This window comes from Vipera ursinii (assembly GCF_947247035.1).
Source record: "Vipera ursinii genome assembly, chromosome: 1".
Classification (NCBI taxonomy): Eukaryota; Metazoa; Chordata; class Lepidosauria; order Squamata; family Viperidae; genus Vipera; species Vipera ursinii.
Genome location: NC_139512.1, coordinates 49,907,170 through 49,925,214, shown reverse-complemented (window position 1 = coordinate 49,925,214; position 18,045 = coordinate 49,907,170). Strand labels below are relative to the sequence as shown.

The 18,045-nt window shown below is 40.5% G+C and overlaps 2 protein-coding genes across 3 annotated transcripts in view; one reads left to right on the top strand and one right to left on the bottom strand.

Moving 5' to 3' along the window:
• Nucleotides 1–1,420: 1,420 nt before the first annotated feature.
• AHSA1 (activator of HSP90 ATPase activity 1) lies at nt 1,421–13,190 on the top strand. Of its 2 annotated transcripts, XM_083375578.1 has the most exons (9): nt 1,421–1,615; nt 5,439–5,629; nt 5,856–5,938; nt 6,692–6,809; nt 7,162–7,250; nt 7,657–7,791; nt 8,700–8,801; nt 11,379–11,430; nt 12,775–13,190. In XM_083375578.1, the coding sequence occupies exons 1-9, from the start codon at nt 1,536–1,538 to the stop codon at nt 12,945–12,947; spliced, it is 1,023 nt and encodes a 340-aa protein (XP_083231704.1). In that variant the 5' UTR covers nt 1,421–1,535; the 3' UTR covers nt 12,948–13,190. The 2 variants fall into 2 exon arrangements, with proteins under 2 accessions (XP_083231704.1, XP_083231705.1); XM_083375579.1 differs by lacking the exon at nt 7,657–7,791.
• Nucleotides 13,191–17,728: 4,538 nt separating this feature from the next.
• ISM2 (isthmin 2) overlaps nt 17,729–18,045 on the bottom strand; it is a gene marked incomplete at its 5' end in the record, with an annotated part of 35,452 nt that continues 35,135 nt past the window's right edge. Inside the window, one exon of the mRNA XM_083349095.1 lies at nt 17,729–17,841. The remainder of the gene's footprint in view (nt 17,842–18,045) is intronic.

The window sequence follows — 18,045 nt, the reverse complement described above, 5'->3', positions numbered from 1 at the left end:
ACGTATACTTTAGGATGGTGCCACCGAAGGTATCGTACGTACGAGAGCCTTATATGCTAAAACGGAGGACTTGGCTACAACGCGTGTCGCCTTTCAATTCCTGTTAGCCAAAGAATAATGCGTGTGAAAGTCGTCCAGTTGGCCATGCATTTTAGCTGTTTGGGCTGCAAGAGCCTTAGGAACAGAACTGGCATCAGAAAAGCATTTTCTTTTCCTAATATCTCACTCACAGGCTGCCTTTCGAGAGGGCTCATACACTATCGTGCATCCTTCTTTTGGTCGCAGTGGGCTGCTATTTATTTTATTTATTTTTATTTTAATTCCATTTATATCCCGCCCTTCTCCGAAGACTCAGGGCGGCTTACAAGCTTAGCAGTAGCCTTCATTCTATGTATATGCCTGCTTATTAGGGCTTTCACACACACACCCCCAAGCGGCATTATTACAAAGTCAGCTTAATTGCCCCCAACAATCTGGGTCCTCATTTTACCTACCTCGGAAGGATGGAAGGCTGAGTCAACCTTGAGCCTGGTGGGATGCGAACCTGCACTAATTGCAGGCAGCTGGTGTTACTTAAGGAGGCATTAGCCCACTGCTCCACCAAGGCTCTTGCTATGGCGGGGACTCGCCAGACATCCGGAGATCCGCTCAGGTCGATCAGGCGCTGCCACCCGACTCAGCTGAGCAGCCCGAAAAGACCGGGAGTAATCTAGTCCAGGGGTCCCCAACTCCTGATCTGCGGACCGGCACCGGGCCGCGGCATAGCAGAAACCGGGGCGAACACAAACGTGCGAAGCCCATCCACGGGATGCAGACAGCACACGAATCCACGCCCCCTCCATCCGTGGAAAATCCTTTCTCCGCGGAACCGGTCCCTGGTGCCCAAAAGGTTGGGGGCCCCCTGATCTAGCCTAGCCTAGTCTAGCTCCCACGCGATCTGTCGCTTCAACGGAGCGGAGTTTGCACCATAGAGAAGCCAAACCCCAAGAGCAGCGCGCGTATTCCCCCCCCCCGCCCGTAACCCTCCGCTGCCGCTTTCCCCTAGCGCAGGGGGAGGCAACCTCGGCTCTTTGATGACTCGTGGACTTCAACTCCCAGAATTCCTGAGCCAGCTAAGCTGGTTAGGCAACCTCGGTTCTTTGATGACTCGTGGACTTCAACTCCCAGAATTCCTGAGCCAGCTTAGCTGGCTCAGGAATTCTGGGAGTTGAAGTCCACGAGTCATCAAAGAGCCGAGGTTGCCTAACCCCTGCCCTAGCGGCTCCCGCGCCGGCCTCCCATCCAGGGCGGCGGCCGCTCTGTCCCCCCGTACCCCTTCCGTTTCTATGGCACTTCAGGGGAGGGGAGAGGAGAGGAGAGGAGAGGAGGGACGGACGGACGGAAGGAAGCTGGGCCGGTGACGGAAGTGGGGAGGCGGCGCGGTACCGGCGCTTCTAGTAGCTTCCAGAGGCGAGGAAAGGAGGCAGCGCTCGGCTTTCGACGGGAGCGGACGCGGCGGCGGCGGCGGCGGCGGGAGCTGCTTCTTCGGGGCGCTGATGGCCAAGTGGGGAGAAGGGGATCCGCGCTGGATCGTCGAGCAGCGCGCCGATGCAACCAACGTCAATAACTGGCACTGGTGGGTCAGAGGAGGGAGGGCGCCGCGGGGGCAGCCAGAAAGGGGCGGCTGCTTTCAGCCCTTGGAGCTGCTGCTGCCGCTGCTGCAGCTGCCGCCGCCGCCGCCAGGAACCAGGACCAAGGCGCTCCCGGTTCCCGCCTCCCTTCTTGCTCGCCCGGGCTTCCCAGGCATCCATCCCTCTTCGTGCCGGGCGTTTTCTCCGCAGGGACCTTGGCCGGCATCCACGGGGACTTCTTCCCAAGGACGGGCGGGATTGACACGGATTGACAGTTACTCAGAAAAGCGAGAAATCCGGGCCGGGGTGGGGTGGGGAGAGGGCAGGGGAAGAGAGAAAACCACCTGGCCGCGGGGTACCTTTTCTTTTACTGCACTGAATGACGGTATTTTTCTGGTCCGAAACAGAAACAGTCTAATAATGCAGGGGTCTTCAAACTTGGCCCTTTGATGACTTGTGGACTTCAACTCCCAGAATTCCTCAGCCAGCTTTGCTGGCTGAGGAATTCTGGGAGTTGAAGTCCACAAGTCATCAAAGGGCCAAGTTTGAAGACCCCCTGGTCTAATGTCTCAGAAACCTGCAGAGTTCTTTTCATTAGCATTTACCTGCACAAGCCGGTAGTTTTCTCCTGACGTAGAAATCCATGCGGTTTTTCCGATATATCAAGCTGCTTTTAAAAAATATAGGGGAGCCGTGGAGTAGCTGCCTGCAGTTTCTGTGTTGGCCACCGTATTGGGCATACAAATTCAGGTGTTACTCTAAGTCCGTTTTTTTTCCTGTCTCCAAGGCCCGTCTACAACATTAGAGAACGGCAATGGTGAAGATTTATTTATTTATTTAATAATATCTATATACCGCCCTTCTCCCGAAGGACTCAGGGCGGTGAACAGGGCAAGAATAAAAATACAAAGTTACAAAAGTTAAAAAAAAAGAATTAAATATATGCCCACTAAAAACAGTAAATACAAATATTAAAATAACAATAAAAAACCCCACCAATCCCCCATCAGGCCAGGCCGGCTTGTTCGAATAAGAATGTCTTTAGATCGCGACGAAAGGAGCGAAGATCGGGCGCCATCCGGAGCTCAACCGGTAACTGGTTCCATAGCTCCGGGGCGCCCACAGAGAAGGATCTCCCCCTGGGGGCCACCAATCGACATTCTCTGATCGGTGGCACCCTGAGGAGGCCCTCTCTGTGGGAACGAACAGGGCGAAGGGAAGTTGATGCCGGCAGCAGGTGTTCCCTAAGGTACTCCGGACCCCTGCCATGTAGGGCCTTAAACACCATTACTAGTACCTTGAATCTCACCCGGAAGATAAATTGTGGTAGAATTTTTAATAATTTTACATTCTGAAAGTGTACGCAAATCCAGCCTTGACTGGATTTTATTTTCACGCCATATGGTATTTTGTTATTTTGCCTGACCTTTTAAAATCATTTTAGGCTATTACGGGTAGTCCTCGACTTGCAATAGTTTGTTGAGTGACCGTTTGAAGTTACAACAGCACTGGAAAAAGCGACATGACTGGTTTTCACACTTACGACTTTTACAGCATTCCCATGATCATGTGGTCGAAATTCAGCCGCTTGGCAACTGACTCATATTTATGACGGTTGCGGTGGCCTGGGGTCATGTGATCCCCTTTTGTGATATCCTGACAAGCAAAGTCAGTGGGGAAGATAGATTCACTTAACAACCGTATTACTAATTTAACATGTGCAGTGATTCATTTAACAAGTGTGGCAAGAAAGGTTAGAAAATGGGGCAAAATTCACTTAACAAATGTCTTGCTTAGCAACAGAAATTTGGGGCTCAATTGAGTTTGTAGGTCAAGGACAACCTGTATTTTGACAGATTTGCTCACTTACTAGCCACAAAAATGGTATTATATGGATGAAGAGAAACTATGCTCTCTGTAGTATATGAGTTCCATTTTGTCTAGGTAAGCAGTTTGAGAACAAGGAAAACATATTTAACATAGTAATATAAAATTAATTACAAAATGTAGAAAATCAAGAATTTTGCTTATGGCAGAAGTGGAAGACCAGTTCATTAGGGGACAGGCACTTTGTGTCTTTCTACCTTAGGACATTTATGGATTTTTCTGTAAGAAAAGAATCTCCTTCCTAGATTATATTTATCTAATACAATATTCTGTGACCAGAAATTGCTGGGTTATACAAATCAAATTAATTTTATTGCAGATTAATCCATTGTTGATTGGACAATCTCCATAACTACGCAGAACCTCTTTGTACAATTATAATCTATGTGCCAGGTTCCAGTAACAAAGAGAACAACTGTTATCATCAGACTGTGTAAGTTTATCAAGAGCCACTTTTGGAGACAGAATATTGAATTATACGAATATTGGATTAATTTTAATCTGGTTTAGGAAGGACATTCTTTTATTGCCAAAAATAAAACGCTTGAAAATTCTATAGATACAGAATAGTTATCCACAGTCAGTTGGTCTTGCACATTGATTTTCATGTCAGAAGTTCAGGTTTTGATCTTTTACTACAAGAGGTAGAAGCACCCAGCAAAGCCTGACTGGTCTTGGAAAAAGCTAGGCCATGTTTGTATTTAAAAGGTAGACCGTAAGGAAATCTCATATGTATAGAGTAAACCCTAGAAAAAGTCATTGGCAAACTCCTCATTATTGCCAAGGAAACAACATTGGAGGTGCCCATGAGTCACTAGGAGTTAAGCTCAACCAAAGTGAGACTTTATGTTTACCTGCCCGTGTCATTGTAATCAAAATAATGACTATGCAAATTTGGCTCATTTACCGTAGCTCTTCTTACTAGTGGGAAAGACTAAAAAAGTTTACTTATAGTAATATGCAAACCAAGAGTTCTGGCTTTTTCCCATATTAGCAAACAAGAGGCAAAAGCTGTCAAATTTCTTGGCTTTCAGTTACTCCTTGCTTGGAGAAGATGGAATAGGATTCCTGATTCACAACATGCAATAAACGAACTTCAGAAGAAGTTTCTGCAGTTTATTTAATGGCCCTGCTTATAGAAGAGCCACATCTGAACATTATGTAGTATGAAACAGAATTTTTGGAATGCCCTTATTGTGACTTGCAGCACTTACAACATATAGTGAAAAATGAATTTTGAATAAGTTGGCAGATTCAGATAATCACCTGACTATTGGGGAAAAAAACCAAAATGTGCAATATTAGATTACTTGGGTAAAATGCTTTTTGCAATGTAAAGAGACTATTATGTTACACTATTTAGGGAGAGCAACACAAAGCATTGTATTACAAAACAAGATAGGTTCCATGCAATCATGGTTATAAGTGCTGGTTGCTTCTTGCCCCTGGGATCTTCAGTCCTTTTTGCTTAGCACATTAAATGCAGACTATAGCCCCTCTTTGGATAACTAGAAACATGAGCACTACTAGTGTGTCATGAGGGAATGGTGGTTATTTCTTAGACTGTGGGATATCTTAAGAGAGAAAAGAGTGAGCAACTACATTAAATAAAGTTGTAGCGCAGGAAATAGTAAGGGGTCCTGTATCTTTTTGAATTGCCAATTCACTCCCAAAGAAAACGAGTGTAGAACCATTGAGATTGTCAGCTGTTTTTTCCATTTTTTTTCTTGCACCAATATTAAGTTGAGGAAGAAAGATAATGAAAGTGAACCAGTAACAAAATTTGCAGAGGTGAGCAAATTACAAACTCTTGATACAGTTCAGTGCAAAACATACAACACTGCATGTTTAAGTAAATCCTACTTGAAACATTTTATTATATATAAGCATAAATGCAAAGTGTGTACAATTGCACTATTTCCTTTCCCCCCCCCCTCTTAGGACTGAAAGAGATGCATCTAACTGGTCATCAGAGAAGCTGAAAACACTTTTTCTGGCCATTAGAGTAGAGAATGCAGAGGGGACTTGTGAAGTGACAGAAGTGAGTAAATTAGATGGGGAAGCCTCTATCAACAACCGCAAAGGAAAACTGATTTTCTTCTATGAATGGAACATTAAGTTGGCTTGGAAAGGTGAGTTGCAATTTTATTTTTATGCAAGAAGACGAATGTTGTTAATACTAGATATTATCATGAAATCAGGATCTCTGTAGTGTTTTCAAAGAAATACAAAGGACTGAAGCATTTATATTTCCATTTCTAGAATGACAAAACTTGTTAAACTTTGTTGGGAAAGTGAAATTGAACCAAGGCTTTAATTTAAAATTTAAATTTAATTTAAAACATTGCTGTATTGTAGGTACCTCGAAAACAGGTGTGAAATATAAAGGTCATGTGGAGATTCCCAATCTTTCAGATGAAAATGATATCGATGACATTGAGGTAAATTTGATAGTTCTCAAAGCTATTTCATTGGAAATGAATTGCAGATCTCATTACTGTTGTTTTGGAGGATTTTGGTTCCCTTTCATTTCTCTGCTTGATTTTTTTTTTTTAGCAGGTGGGTGTATCATAAATTGTGACATAAAGAGGTGTGCTCAAAATAGGAAATATATTTTGTTCTGTGCTCATTACAAACCATCACATTCTGGGAGTTTTGCCAGACTGTTTTGAATTGGCCCACAATTTGACAGAAACAGAACTTGAAATGTTTAGCTTGTTGTAGGTTTCAGCTAAAACAACATCTGGAGGGATGTTATACAGGGTAGGGTAGGCAAAGCTAATATGGATCACCTTTTATCTCCTCAGCAACTCCCAGAATGATTTATCCTTCCCCCCCCCTCAAACTTTGCTTTTCTTTTTTTCCGTTAGCTACCACTATTGATATACTTGGTTTTTTTTCTGTTCTTAATTCCTGCTGTCCCTTACCCAGAGATCTGACGTGTACTGGAATAAAAGCATTTCATACTCTTTGCAGAAGAAAACTTCCAAAACGCAGAGTTTCTGTTTGGTCTCAGACCTCCTAAATGAGCAGTCATATGCACAGGCTGCTTCCCTATTGCTTCTAATATACAAAGGCATAAAATATTTTGATATTTTCTGAGGAAATGATTTTACGAAGCAATATATGATATATATGGTAAAAGCAGACATATTCTATTGAGATAATATATCGTTTTTTCCTGCTACTCTTAGATCAGTGTTAGTCTTGCAAAGGATGAACCAGATACAAACCTGCTATACTTGATGAAGCAAGAAGGTGCAAAGCAGATCAGCAACGCTATGGAAACTTACATCAGCACTCTTAAAACAGGTACAGAAGGGACAAAGCAACTTTCTGCTGCACTGTTAGCTTTTAAAAGGAAAAGAAGAATGGATTTAGGAACAAAGTGGTTTTTATATTAAATCATAAAGAGAATTCAAGGTTATTATGTTCATAGTTGGAGCATTCCTTATAGCCTTCAGAAGCTGAAAAAATAAATAATTGAAGGTATGACCTCTGGATATAAAAAGTTGCCTATAACTGTTAGCTATAGTGTAATAGTCCCAGTGGCTCTACAGATATTCTTAAGTTGGCTTTCTGGAGATCAGGTTTGTTTTTGTGGTATTTGTTTTTAAGGTCTTGTATAGTAGTTTTCTGAACACCAGTTCTTAATATTTTTCAGAATTTACCCAAGGCATGATTCTGCCTACAGTAAATGGTGAACAGTCAGAGCCACAGAATCATCCTGTGCATAAAGCAGATAAGCACAAGGTAAGCTTTAGAGTACCCAGTTTGAAGTAATATGAGTTTAGAAAGTCTAGGCAAAATGGTTTTAAAGGATTCTTTTCTTAGTGCCTTTTCTTAAATGTCACTCAAAAGACAAGAGGATTTCTTTACATATTAAATAGCATAGTATAAAGTTGTCATGAATGACTCAAATTACGTAGCCAATGCAAAAGGTGGGCTATTTTGTATGCTATCATATATATCGTAGTTTGCTGTCAGGGATTGGTGGGTTCCAGCCAGAAACAAGATGAGCTGCAAGTTCATATCTTTGCTGCCACCACAGTTGGAAGTAATGCAGCAATTAGCTTTATCTGAAGACCTTTTTGAGATGTCTATAGCTCAGAAGCAACTAAGAGGCATTTTAATTGTGTAATGTGTGATACTGTTTTAGATTAATGAACAGGTTGCTGGCAACAGTTCTACATCTAAATCAGTAGGCGTTAAGATTCCTACCTGCAAGATAAATTTGAAGGATATTTTCCTGACATCCCCAGAGGATCTCTACAGAGTATTCATTACCCAAGAGGTAGGTTAATACAGGACTTTCTATAGATGTTCTGTGCCATTTCTGCCCCCATATACATTTCTGGCCCCATACAAAGCTCTACATGGCATGGGTCCGGATTACCTACGGGAGCACCTACTGCCGGCGTCAACTTCCCTCCGTCCTGTACGCTCCCACAGAGAGGGCCTCCTCAGGGTACCACCGGTTAGAGAATGTCAGCTGGTGACCCCCAGGGGGAGAGCATTCTCGGTGAGCGCACCAATCCTTTGGAACCGCTTACCGGCTGAACTACGGATGGCCCCCGACCTTCGCTCCTTCCGGTGTGATCTAAAAACTTATCTATTCGAACAAGCCGGCCTGGTCTGATGGGTTTGGGGTTTTAACATTATTTTTAACTAACTTACTACATTGGGCACAATCATTTAACTTTAAATCTTGTATCCTGTATTCTTATTTTTATTGCCCTGTACACCGCCCTGAGTCCTTCGGGAGAAGGGCGGTATATAAACCAAATAAATAAATAAATAAATAAATAAATAAATAAATAAATAAATAAATAAATAAATAAATAAGCAAGCTTTTTGGTATGGTTTGCCATCAATCTCCTTCCCCTCCCCAGGTATCCTACTTAGCGTTATAGTTAGAGAGCAGTGATCAACTTGTTATATAGCAGAGATGCCTCCAGAATATTCCAAGGAAAAGAGGCACTTCACTTCTTCTTGGCATTATATTCTCTCAGAATAAAAGGTCCTGATTTGAAGCACTCTTTCCCTGATTTGAAAATACCACGAGAAATAGGAAGAGCTACTATTGCCTTCATCCATGAAACTGCTCTAATCTTTAAAAGTATCAGTGAAAGTTAGTAGATGAGACCTGGAAACTAGAAAGTCTAATAATGAGACTATTAATGCTGGATTTTATTTTTTTAGATGGTGCAAGCTTTTACTCACTCACCTGCTGTTGTGGAGGCTGATAAAGGAGGAAAGTTCCAATTATTAAATGGGAGTGTCACTGGCGAGTTCCTTGAACTAGTAAGTTCATTAGTAACGATGAGTTGTTTGTGTGTTATTTGGAAGTTGGACAGTGCCTTTCCTTTGGACAGTGATCTCTTTACTCGCATGATCTCGCCAAGTGTGTAAATTGTATGAATAAAGGCTAGTGCACATATGTCAAATAATTAGGTAAAGATAAAGATTTCCCTGTCCAGTTGTGTCTAACACTAGAGCACAGTGGTGATCTCTGTTTCTTGGCCGAGGGAGTCAGCGTTATCCTAAGACAATTTCTGTGGTCATGTGGCCAGCATGGACCGCTGTTACCTTCCCACCAAAGTGGTACCTATTAGTCTACTTGCATTTGCATGCTCACACTGTTGCACGGAACTTGAGTCTCGAACCCAGGCTGTCGGTTCCCCAGCTGACAAGCTCAGCGCTTTTAACTGCTGAGCCAGCACATCCCTTGTTAAATAATTAAAAGGTAAAGGTTCCCCCACACATGCGTGCTAGTCGTTTCCGACTCTAGGGGCTGGTGCTCATCTCCGTTTCAAAGCCGAAGAGCCAGTGCTTGTCCGAATTAGCATATCATAATTGGAAATATTGTATTTGACAGTCTACAAAAAGGCTATGCAAGATAAGCTTGAAAGCAAGGTGGAGAAATTGGGAAGGGGAATCAACAAACATTTTACAATCTGTGAGAAGTTTAATACATTCAGATTTGTGAGAGATGGGGAATTGAATTCCCTTCACTTTGCTAAGAAAAAGGAGAGGTGAATTCAGAGTAATATAAGGGAAGCAAGTAATTTTGAGAAGAGATTAACGGGGCATATACTGTACAGAGTGGACTGAAAAATCAAAATAGAAAGATGTGGCATGAAAGCTTCTGCTCATAGCAAAAGAGAAGGAAAAAAATCTTGTCAAAGCAAAAAATGGCAACAAGATGTTTAAAAGACGAAACAGTATATTCGGTGGCGGGATTCAGCCGGTTCCCACCACTTTGGCAGAACCGGTAGCTAATTTTTTTGTTGCCCAGGCCCAGAATGGACTTCCAGAAGCGGCATCCACACAGAGAACCGGTTGTTCACATATTTGAATCCCACCACTGAGTATATTCACAAGCAGAATTCCCTAATGCTAAGAGATGATACTTGAGCCCATTGAAAGGGACATTTATCTTGGAACAGAAACCAAAGAGGTAAAGGTTTTTCTTGGAAAGAAAAGGGTAAAGGGATTTCAAGTTGAGGGGAAGAGAAGAGGCGAGAAGTACCTCTCTGGGCAGTGCTGGACTGCTTGATGTTGATGGTTGGCGTATGGAATCACACAAGAAGATGCAGGATCCCAGGTGAAATAGGAAGTATTTAGAAAGGGATATTATGCTGAGTCGAAAGAGAGAACCTTAGAAAATTTGAAAGAAATCACCCTCCATTGAGAGAGAAAGAAAAGGAGTACAGCTGAAAATAAAATTGGGAAAGGGAAGGTGGCAGAAACCAATAAGAGACTCTTTGAAAGAAACAGAGAAAGTGTTTTGCCAAGTGGCTTTCTTCTGGGCTTGAATGAAGAGTTGCAAAGAAGTCAATGGCCAGTTCTGGCTTCTTCGAAAGGATTAACTGAAAGTTTACGGCCCAGAGACGTTCTGATGCAACCGTCCTTCTGCTTAAGTCTTTTCAGGGTTTTCTCAGGATCCATCTATCTTTGCCCATCCTTAGAGTCATGTAGCTGTCGCTTGCTTTAATATTTTATTCCCGAATGCTACGATAGCTGAGGAGGGGATTCTCTGGAGCCAGCCCAACTCTTGGGGCTTTTTATTGGCCACCTAAACTCACCCACCTGCCTCCTGCTGTGAATTTTATCGTAAGAATGAAAAGCTTGTGGCAAACCATGGCTTGGCCTCATTTCTTGAGTAGTGAGGCTGTGCAGACATTAACAAATCAGGGAAGGAGGAATACAGTTTACGGAAGAAGGTAGCAACTTAAGGAGCAGCTTATTTTGATCTTATAAACCATGTTTACATTGGAACCAGGTTGTGCCTTTGGGGAAATAAACCATGGTAGTTTTATAAGGCATAAGATTTTTTAGAAGAGACTGGACAGCCATTTGTCTGAAATGGCACAGGGTTTCCTGCCTGAGCAGGGGGTAGGACTAGATGACCTCCAAGGTCCCTTCTAGCAGCAGCAGCTTCTTCTTCTTCTTCTTCTTCTTCTTCTTCTTCTTCTTCTTATTATTATTATTATTATTATTATTATTATTATTATTTATACAAAAGGGGAAACGTTTGTTTGTTTTTCCAGATCTAGTAAGGGAGAAGTCATTGTCAGGTAAATTCAGTGGGTTACAGCAAGATTTAGATGTCTGCGCAAAGCAGTGCAAAGCAAGGGGTTTCAACTCAGGGGCAGCTTTATTTTGCTCAGCTATCTGAGAATGATGCTTTTCCTTTTCTAAGGGAAATGCTCTGTTTTAGCGCTGCATGCACCTAGCAATTAAACACTTCAGAGACACGTTATAGCAGGTACGGATTTGACTTTTACCTAAGTAACAATGGCTTTCCAATGAAGTCTCTCCCTTTTAGGGTATCCACATGAATAGTTTCTTGGTAGATAACTTCTATTTCTTTTTTAGGTTTCTGCAAAGCAGATTGCGATGAAATGGAGATTTAAGTCCTGGCCGGACGGTAAGTTATTTGGCTGCAGATATCATAGCAACAGATGTCTAAGTGGAGATGGTAGGAGGCAGATAAAGCTATTCTTTTTTATTATTATTAAAGAGTTTTACAAAAACAAAATTTTACAATATATCCCCAAATCCCTCCCACCCCAAACCCACCCACTTCCCCCCCCACTTCCCAGAGCTAAATGCAGGATTATAGTTACAATAATCATATTCTAAATAAAAATTATGCATAATATACAATTAACCAAATTCATAATGTGCTTTAACTCCCCTTTAACATAACTACAAACAACGTACCAATAACAATATCCCACTAAAATCTACTCATAAGCTAAATGGAACTTTTTAGTCCCATATTTGTTCTGAATATAATTTATCCATCTCCTCCAAACTGAAATATATCTTTCCTGTGAATGATCTTTCAAATAAGCAGAAATCTTAGACATTTCTGCAAGATTCGAAACTTTAAATACCCATTCTTCTATAGTGGGCAAACTATCCTTCTTCCAATATTGTCCCACCAGTAACCGTGCTGCTGTTATCATGTTCAACATCAAGTTAGTTTCTTTAACATCACAATCTACAACAATACCCAATAAAAACAATTGCGGAGAAAACTTTTATCTTTCTCTTAAAAATCTTTTGAATGTTCCACCAAATTTGGATCCAAAAAGCTTTTATATTTCTAAAAGTCCACCACATGTGAAAATAGGTAGCTTCTAAACTACCACATCTCCAACATTTAGACTGTAAATTAGGATACATGTTGGACAACCTCTTGGGATCCAGATGCCATCTATAAAACATTTTATAAAAATTTTCTCTTAAGTTTTGAGCCTGAGTAAATTTAACATTTCTGACCCAAATTATCTCCCAGGTGTCCAACGAAATTGGTTCCTGAATATTTTGTGCCCACTTTATCATACAGTCTTTAACCAGTTCCATTTCCGAATCCAATTCAATTAAAGCATTATATATCCTCTTTATATGTGCACAATTTAAATCTAATCAACCAAGATGAAGGTTGATGAAGAAATATATTGGAACAGTTCCGTGTGTGAGCTATTCTGAATGCAAGAAAAAAAAAGTGCAAGCCTCATAAGGCTTGGCTTAGATAAATGCTCTGTTCCTTGGTTGAGAGATTCCCATATCAGCTGCAGTGGTAATCTCTCTCATCATAATGAAATATTGACTGCTGTAAAGTCTTAAGCATTTCACAAGATTTTTTAGAAATTTTTCTGGAGGTAGACTTATACACCTGTGTCACCAAGTGTGTGGTTAGTCTTCCTGTATTTCCTACAATGTTGCTACATGACTGATTGTGAAATCTATTTGGCTCTTTTAGGACACTTTGCAACTATCATATTGACCTTCTTCGACAAGGGTGATGAAACAGAAGTTTGCCTAGAAGGGAAGGGCATCCCAGCCAGTGAAGAAGAGAGAACAAAAGAGGGCTGGCAACGTTATTATTTTGAGGGCATTAAACAGACGTTCGGCTATGGAGCCCGATTGTTTTAATGCTGGCTACTGCGGAGTCTCTGCCCAAAGATTCTGCCATGTGAACTGATTCACTTCTTGTCTGTTCTTTCTTATCCTCTGTTTCACTATTGTGACAAGCAGGATGGCCCCGAAGGCCACTGAGCAGCACCAATTCCGACCCTTCCCTGCCTGTGCAGGTCTCCTATTTCATGGGTTTCAAAGGTGGATTCTCATAAATGTACATATACCTTGTATTGCTAAATAAACATAACTTAAAGAAGAGGTACCAGCTTTTTTATCTGAGTAAAGAAATCAAAAGAGCTTTTAAGCAAAGGATAGAAGAGTTCTGACTCTTCATGAATAGAGAAGATTCAAAAGATATTTGAAACTTGGGGTTTAAATAATGGGGACAGAAGCATTATATTTAAGATGCATCATTATGTAAGGGCGTATTTTTATTTTTACTTTTCTGCTACTAGCAGAGCAGTTAATGGCAAGTGTTTTCTAAACTCTGTTGCTGAAATTTCATGCCTAACAGTTGATCTGCTCTCATAGTCACATTTATCTTTCAATCAGCTTATTCTTTGGGAGTGGACCTTTATAACAGAAAATAGCACTTCCCCCAAAAATTCCATGTAGGACTTTCAAAAATCATCACTATAGAATGAAAGTGTACAATGTGCATAATAGCATTTCAAGTATGTTGGAATCCAGAACAAAGACTATAAATCAAAAGAGAGCACATTTGCCTAAAATCAGCATTCAGTTGTAAAGTTTGATACCTTAAATCTAGCTTTAAGAGTACAACCAAAGAGATTTTCAGAGGCAAATTTCACTTTTTTTGTTCAGAATATATTTCAACATTACAATCAGACCAATAAATTCTAACAAATTAATTACACCGATAGATCTGAGGTTCCCTCAGGAAAATTGAGTTCTTGCTTGTTATGTACATATAGAATTTGTTTTTCAAAGTTGATTGCTTTCTTTGTTATATTTTTTGTGTGAGAGATTAGAAAGGAAAAAAGATAAAACTGTAGCATATTGCTTTCTATGCAAGCAAAAGCCTGGGATAACTGATCTTTTTATTTGGTCTTGAACTCTTTCTGTGATAGTCAAATCTCAAGAAAATGCAAACTTAGTCTTTCTTTTAATCTGTTTACTTGTGAAGCGTGTTTGATCCTAAATTTAAGAAGAAATTTATATGTGATTTTTATAATCCAATATAGCCAAACACTGATAAGGAAAGTATGCGTTATTTAGAAGTAAGCTGTTGCTTTTGAATTTTCATGCAACTTGTCTTGTTACTCCAAAGTGCCTCATTATTTCTCTATTAATCTTTCTGTTTTGATTGTGAAAATGGTTGTTTGGCTTTTATAAAGTGTTAGTCCTGATAGAAGACAGCAGTTGGCCTCAAACAGTTTACATTTTCAGATGTCCACATGATGGCAGCAAGGCCTAATATACTAGAGCTTGAATTTATAATAATGTGTGTTTATTGCTGTCAGCTTTTTGAAACAGCTGCAATGGGTCTAGTTTTGCTTATGTTCTTACATTTTGGAAGAACAAATCAGTGGTCTAAAAAAAAGGAGAGCGCAGGGTTTTAGAAGTTCAAAATCACAATCTGGAAAATCAATTTGCAGCCCTTAGGTAGACAACTCATCTGCACTTCTGCTGCCAGTTGACAACACTTCCCAGATGTAAATCCAATGCATATGGATAATATGACAGATGGCTTTGTGACATATACATAATTATTGCAGTAGATTCATATAAAGACTTGTAGACACTACTGAGACTGCAGTGACTGAACCCAGTATGTTTTCCCAGAGCGTATTAAGACATATACTGCTCTATTTTTTGTTCCATGCTTTGGAATGGGGGATTTTGCACCTCAAAATAATGTATATACCCCAAGGTTGGTAGTTGCTAAGAAATATGTTTTGTTGGAAAAAAAATTTATAATGCATACACCCAGAACAAGAATGAATTACCTGAAATTGGGGATAATTTGTGAGGGATATTATGTAAAATCAAGGAGAAATGTGCTATCTCTAATACTTGCTTAAAATGAGCAAGACTTGTTCGTAAATGTACATTCATTTAAAGTATTAATACACGATGATGAGAGGTTTGCCAATCAATTTCACTCTTGTCACCTCCTAAAATGATGAAAGAACTTGTGCAAACCTCAGTTAAACGACTTACTGCACTGCAGTTAGGTTTGGGCAAGAAGTAGCCCATCAATTAAAATAAGACAAAATTTTCATTTTGGTTTTCATTTTATTGTACAATTGGTCACGATAAGTTTTCCTCTTCCCATCCAGCAAAATCTTTTTCATTTTGTATTGTTAGATATTTACAATAATACAAAAAAATATTTTTACTAGTGCATATATTTCTACAATCTGCCTCACCCGAGTGTCAACTGGGATTGGTGGATTATTTTGACAGAAGGGAAGGCATGATAGGTGGGTTTAGTCATTTCTAAACTCACTTAGGGTTGCTCCTTGCCTTAATTTTGTGAGTCCGCTGTATGCTTGCCCAAGCATAATAGGAGTGCAGACAATACTCAGTATAAACTTTGCTTCCTGCGTTGCTTGATTAGGTTTAAAAATGTTTTGCAACCGCTAAGGAGTTGCTGCTCAGAGTTTGAGAAGCCTGTGAAAAGTTTTTCTCCACAGAGGTTTTGCTGAATTTGGGGATAAAAGTCTCTCTTGGAAAAAATACAGAAAAGCTAACCACCTGTAAGCACGTAATAAATAAGGTGCCCTAGAAACCCATTATGTCACTTGAGAATATTTTAAGCTACTTTATTTTCGTATAGCCAATGAGGCACCCTGTGGGCTCATAAAGCAAATGCTGTGGATTTGTAGATACAGTATGCAAAAACTACAAAGAAAGCCTTCTCTCCAGGCAGCCTTCCCAGTAAATGGGGAAGGGGTGGTAGTTCACCCTCTGAAAAAGGTGGGGTAGCATATATTGCCCTGACATTTATCCCTGTTATTTGGCCAGTTTGGAGCTTCCAGAAGGAATGTAGCTGTCAAATTAGATATTCGGTTCTTGAAAAGGCCAGAAAGCTGTTGGCTTTCCTTTCCTCAAATTTCTGAGGTAAAGGCACAGATTTGAGATGGGGTGATCTGAAGTCTGTCTTAGGAAACAGATTCCAACCTCAGGAAATAAATTCTGTTCTGAATACAGCAGTGCTGTCTTCCATTCTGATTTTCTAAAGATGAATGACCAGGAGGGCAGAAAACAGAACTGGCAAGTCTCTTCAATCCACAATGATGTTTAGAGGCAGCTGCCGTTGAGCCAATTTGCCAACAAAATCAGAGCAGATGAATCCACAAGAAGAGTTTTCCTTAACTCGCAATGAAGTTACTGCAGCTCTAATGTGCACCCTAAAAACAACCATAGTCTTTATGCAGGGCTATCATGGTTTGTTCCCCCATGCAGTGTGTAAACTGTCATTGCGTTCTCTGTAGTGACTACAATTTCTTACTATCAATTTGTCGTTTTAACTTTGTTTATTCACAATCTCTGATCTCCAACTTTACTTGTGTATGTGGTAGAACTGTATCAAATTCTTAAGGCAGAAATACAGAGGTCAATACTGCATTTCTTTACATTGATACCACAAATATGGTTTGGGTGTTCAATTGACGAATCATTTCTTTTGTATTTATTTTTGTACCAATGACACAAGAACGACAAGACTGCTGTGGAACTATAACGGGATGAGGGACAGCTATAAGATTTGGAGCTTTTAACTATCATCTAGAAAGAAACTAACAGCCTGGAAAAAGTCCCATTACAGCCTTTCTGCAAAGACTTTCAGCTACATAATATACTACAAATCAACTGAAAGCCATTATCCCATACTCTCTTGAGAAACGCCTGGTTTATAGACAAGGTTTGGGTTTCTTTTTGGGTCTGTCATCAAACTTTTCAATAGCACCTTGTTGTTTAAATACACACCCTCTCCTAAGCAGCTGGATCTTGCTTTGTAATCTTACAGAGAACTTTGAAATCTGATGCTGGCTACATTTAGATGCTGGCTCACATTCTTCCCTTGGTCGCAATCTGGAGTGCTTTGCATTCTTAGTTAAAGGCGCCTTGTGGGGCTGACCAACCCTCATTGACAGACTGAGCTTGGCTCAGCTTCAAATGCTTGTCCCTGTGCAGGGCTGCAGTCCAGCTGTGAGAGTAACCAGTTTAAAGACAAAATGGTGAGGAGTGTGGCTTTCACAAAAGCCTGTAGCAAAAGGCCAGCTGGATTTCTGTAGCAAAACAAAAAAATTTCCTATTACAAACTGTTTCCAGCTAGTAAAAGCCATTGGCAATGCTCCATACGTATACAGAGGTTGTTATTTTTTTGTTGGCTTGTTGGGATATCATAATCATAAAACGTGCAAAGAAAAGGGACCATGTATCCCATCTTTGATGATGGATATTATAAAGATAGAATTCAGAGGCTCGCCGTTCTCCAACACAACTGTAGGAAAGTACACTGACAGGGAATACTAGTTGATAATAACAGTATCGTGAACTCTATAAATGATAGAACTGGAGTGGGCAACCTTAGACTATGTGTCTCATTCTTGGGCACCCTGAGGCCCACCAACATCCTTTAAAAGGAATGAAAATTTCACCCTTGTCACAGTTCCCCCAGTCTTTAATCTCCTCCCTCACCAAAGTATTTAAAAAGTGCCATTTCTGGTTGTCCATAATTATGCCAGAGAATCGGTTTCCAGTCTAAAACTGATTAACGTTCTTCATTTTCAAATGCAGAATAATGAGGCAGAAGCATACAGAGTTTAACGATAGAGTTTATTTGTAACAGAAGAACCTGAAATTTTGCTTCCCTTTTGGCATTTTATACATACATCCTCTGAAAGCAAAGTCCCATTCAGCGTCCTGAATATCTCCATTCCTTAAGATAGTAAATAACAAACAATAAATATAATACAAGAGAAAACCTGGGAACAGAATGACCCATAATTTAATTCTACTGAACTGGGGTAGAGAGTTAGAATGCTTTTCTGTGGTTTTTGGATTATGACTCCCATCAACTCAGATGGAGGTTTTAATCCAGTAAACAGAGATTGTGGATGGTTGTAATTCAGAAGGATCTTGA